The 4035-nt window shown below is 33.5% G+C and overlaps 1 protein-coding gene across 1 annotated transcript; it reads left to right on the forward strand.

The window, feature by feature from the left end:
- The first annotated feature begins 210 nt into the window (after positions 1-210).
- On the forward strand, positions 211-1245 carry LOC126690220 (uncharacterized). The gene is made up of 3 exons (XM_050385343.1): positions 211-495; positions 548-735; positions 807-1245. The coding sequence occupies exons 1-3, from the start codon at positions 211-213 to the stop codon at positions 1243-1245; spliced, it is 912 nt and encodes a 303-aa protein (XP_050241300.1).
- Positions 1246-4035: the final 2790 nt, after the last annotated feature.

Below are 4035 nucleotides of genomic sequence, written 5' to 3' on the forward strand. Positions count from 1 at the left end.
GTCCCACATGATGCAAAGGTTTCCCTGCTCATTGACCCATACACATGGGCTTGGAGGGCTGATATGGTTCAACAATTTTTCTCCCCAACAGATGCCTTTGCAATTCTAAGCATTCCCCTTAACTTTCGACTTCCTTATGATCAAATGGTCTAGGCATTTACCCCAAAAGGGGACTTCACGGTGCGTAGTGCTTACAAATTAGCCTTGGAGATGGAGATGGTACACGATAGGAGTTTTGGGGAAGCATCAAACAACCGGTCAAATAAACTGTTTTGGAAAACCATATGGAGGCTCAACGTTCCAAACAAAGTCAAGTCCTTTGCATGGCGTGCGAGTAACAATATCATATCGACAAAAGCCAACTTATGTCACCGAAAAGTGATTGATAATCCTACTTATGAGGCATGCAGTTTGGGGGCTAAGAGTAGCGGGCATGTACTATGGGATTATGAAAAAACGCAGGAGATTTGGAAGCTTTCTGGTATTCCCTTTGAAGTACGTGGGGCCAATTTTCTAGAATTTGTGGATTTTTTTATGGCACTTGAAGTTCAGGCAAAGAATGGGGGATGACTTACTAGAGCTTGTCATTATGGTGGCTTGGTATTTATGGTTCAACCGTAACGAAGTTAGGCTTGATAAGGCAAGACTACTAGGTGTAGCTATTCTACAAAAGGCACAATACATGCTGGATGAGCTCCAGAATGCAAATTTGAAGCTATCCCAGACCAGTCCTAAGTAAGAGGTAAGATGGGAGCCCCCGATGACCTGTAGTACAAAATTAATAGTGATGCTGCAATCTTTGAAAGCACCAGTTCTATCGGAGTAGGAACTATCATTCAAGACCATGATGGACAAGTTGAAGCAACTCTTAGCAAGGCACTTCTAGTACCTCTGGGGCCATTGGAGGCCAAGGCAAAGGCATTAGAGGAGAGCATTTTATTTGCCTGGGACGTGGGTGTTCAGGATGTTATATTTGAGAGTGACTCCAAAATTGTTTGTGATGCAATAACTGGATGTAGTGAACCACTATCAGCAATAAGTACTTTAATTGAGGGGACTAGATTGAAATTGCAAGACTTTCGGAGGTCAAGGGTATCACATATTCTTCGACAGTGTAATTGTCTAGCTCATTTATTGGCACAATATGCTAGGCATGTTGTTGGTTATGTAACTTGGATAGAAGAAACTCCTTATATAGTTGAGTCTGTTGTGACTTATGATATAATGTTGTTATCTTTGTCTTAATAAAGGTTACCGTCTTCTTATGAATATATATATATATATATCTTGTTGTACAATACATACTGAATATTTTACATAATTACTTTTATAAAAGAAAATTGCCCGGCTAATTGGACATTTGTACTTTTTCTGTGATATACTTGAACATTTAATTTTATTAATGAGATCACTTTTGTTTCTATGAAACTTTTGACCTCATTATTATTTGAATTTATGGTAAATTATAATTGACCCCTATGGTGTGGTCCTACTATAATTTAGTCCATAAATTTTTAATTGTTAGGTGTGATCAACTAATATTTAGACTAAAATATAATTGTTAGGATTTTGTCCAATATAAAGCCTAGGATTTCATTTTAGTCCAAATTTTAGGGGTAAAAATGTAGAAGTTGAAAAGGTTGTGCGACTAAGTTGTAACGAGAGTAGATTACAATTAGGAAAATGATTTTTGTCGACAAAATGTAAAATTTGAACAAAAACTCAAACCATTTCAGTTTATCACAAGTCATATGGAGTCAAATATCGTATGTAGCAATTGAAAATTGTGAATTAAATTATATGATAACTAGGACCAAACAATATGAGATAAATTGTAATTTTCCACTAAAGTTATTAAGATATCTAAACCTTTTTTTTTCTTTTAAAGGGAACTCATAAATTTTGTGGGTGTCAGGTATAGAAACTAATTTCTAATTATCTTAATGCAAAAGACCAAAAAATTTAGCCCAATTGCTGCACATAACATAGTATATAACCCTAACTCTGGTCCTTTAATGCTTAACCAAACCATTTGCAAGTCGTAATAATAATCACATACATCGGGTATATATATATATATACTATATTTATAAAAAATTATTTAGATTCCCTTATACTTAGCCAAACCAATTGCAAATTGCAACATAACTATCTTAAAGCATTTTAAATATGCATCATCTTTCTCACAAACATGTAGATTTTTACGAGAAATCGATTTGTTTATAAGAGAGAGATGATGATTATACATATTGAATGCACAAAATACCATTCTCCAAAAGTTATCATACACACTGAAAGTGGCATCTCTAGCAAACTAAAAATGCACGCGTGCATGGTAATTATAGCACAGTTGGTATTGCAGTTTGCCTGTTTCACACACATTAGGACTCATTTTTAGGGTCAAGTAGAGTTTAGAGCCAGGGTCAAGATTTGATCAGCTAATGGAACCCAACCCAACAATGGATGACCAACTCCAATAATGATGCTCATAGATCTCAAAGACAAAAAGTCCCATATATATATCTCTTCCCCCCTGAAAGGTCACCAACCCATATTAGGAATTTTACTTACAGGACCAAAACAATGAATGGATAATGGTCCCCTTTCATGGCTGCTATAATAATAAACATATGTCACAAACTTACAAACACAGTGCATCGAAGACCAACACGTGCTTCTTCTTGTTCTACCACGTCACAATTATACTGTATCTGATCTTCCCCACCACACACCACCATGTGTGAAATGAAATCTGAGTAAGAAAGCTTTAAGGGTCCACAATAGCCAATTGAACAATCAAATCAAAAAATACAAATCATTAAACTAAAGTTCACTTATCATGGAAAAAACTTTTGGCAAGTGGATTCAACAACACGCTCGTCTAAAAATAATGTTGTTATATTAAAGAAGAATCATGCCCATATATAATTGCTCCAAATGTAGAGTTAGAAACCAACATTGTCACGCATACTTTGTAATTTGTATAAATGGCAATGAACCACGGGGAACACAAAAGCATTCTTTAATCTTTTTTTGCTGAATAAACACTTACTTTAAGCTTAAAACTCAAACTTTAAACCTTAAATTTTAGCTTTACAAGAAGGCGTGCTTGTTAGAGATGAGACATTGGTGGTCATCTTTTTCTCCTTGCTTTGGCTGCTTCTTTATAGTTAGCCACAGCTATCATTTACAATTATTTTAACTATACGTGTTTGAAAGATTGGGGGAATATACATGCATCCAGCTTCAATCAAAAGAATAGAAATGTTCTTATATGTGTTCATCTTGTACTAATTATAATTTCTTATTAGAAATAAAGGGAGAATTAAAGAAAAGAGAATCTTATGTGTCATCAAACTACAAAAATTACAAAGACTAAAGGTTTTTCCCTCTTGTCTGTCTTAATTTTCCAAATCAATTTAACATATTTAAATATGTTTGGGAGACTTCTATTTGTTACACTATTCGTAACCCATAAATTTTTTTTGGGGGTTAATTTTAGCCTGTATCATATATGTGTGTCCCATAATATATTTGAAAATGGCCACCTACCCTTTTTGTATGAACTTTAAAATTTTTTAACTCTATAGTTTAGGAGGTGTAACAAATTAAACATCATAGTGTTTCAAAAGTAGCAAATTAAGTTATGGGGGGGTTTTTTCTCATTAAAAAAAAAAAGTCATGTGGGGTTTTAAAAAGTAACAAATTAAACTGCAATTCATTTTAAATTCCAAACACAATATAATTTCCCTTAAATGAGTGAAGTTTAATTTGTTACCTTTTGAACTATATGTTTTAATTTGTTACTATTTTAAATATTAGGATTTCATATGTTATACTCCTAAACTATAAGGGTTAAAATATAATAAACCATTAAATTTTGTGTCCTTTAAGCTTCAGGACAAGTTGAAAATACAGAAGTAAGAGAAAAATTAAAATATTGGTAAAGCTTGAATTGTTAAATATCAAATGTTTCTTTGTTTAAACGCATATTTTAGAAAAGTATTTGTTCCAAGACAAAGAGTGATAAACTCA

The sequence above is a fragment of the Quercus robur genome, chromosome 6 (assembly GCF_932294415.1).
Source record: "Quercus robur chromosome 6, dhQueRobu3.1, whole genome shotgun sequence".
Classification (NCBI taxonomy): domain Eukaryota; kingdom Viridiplantae; phylum Streptophyta; class Magnoliopsida; order Fagales; family Fagaceae; genus Quercus; species Quercus robur.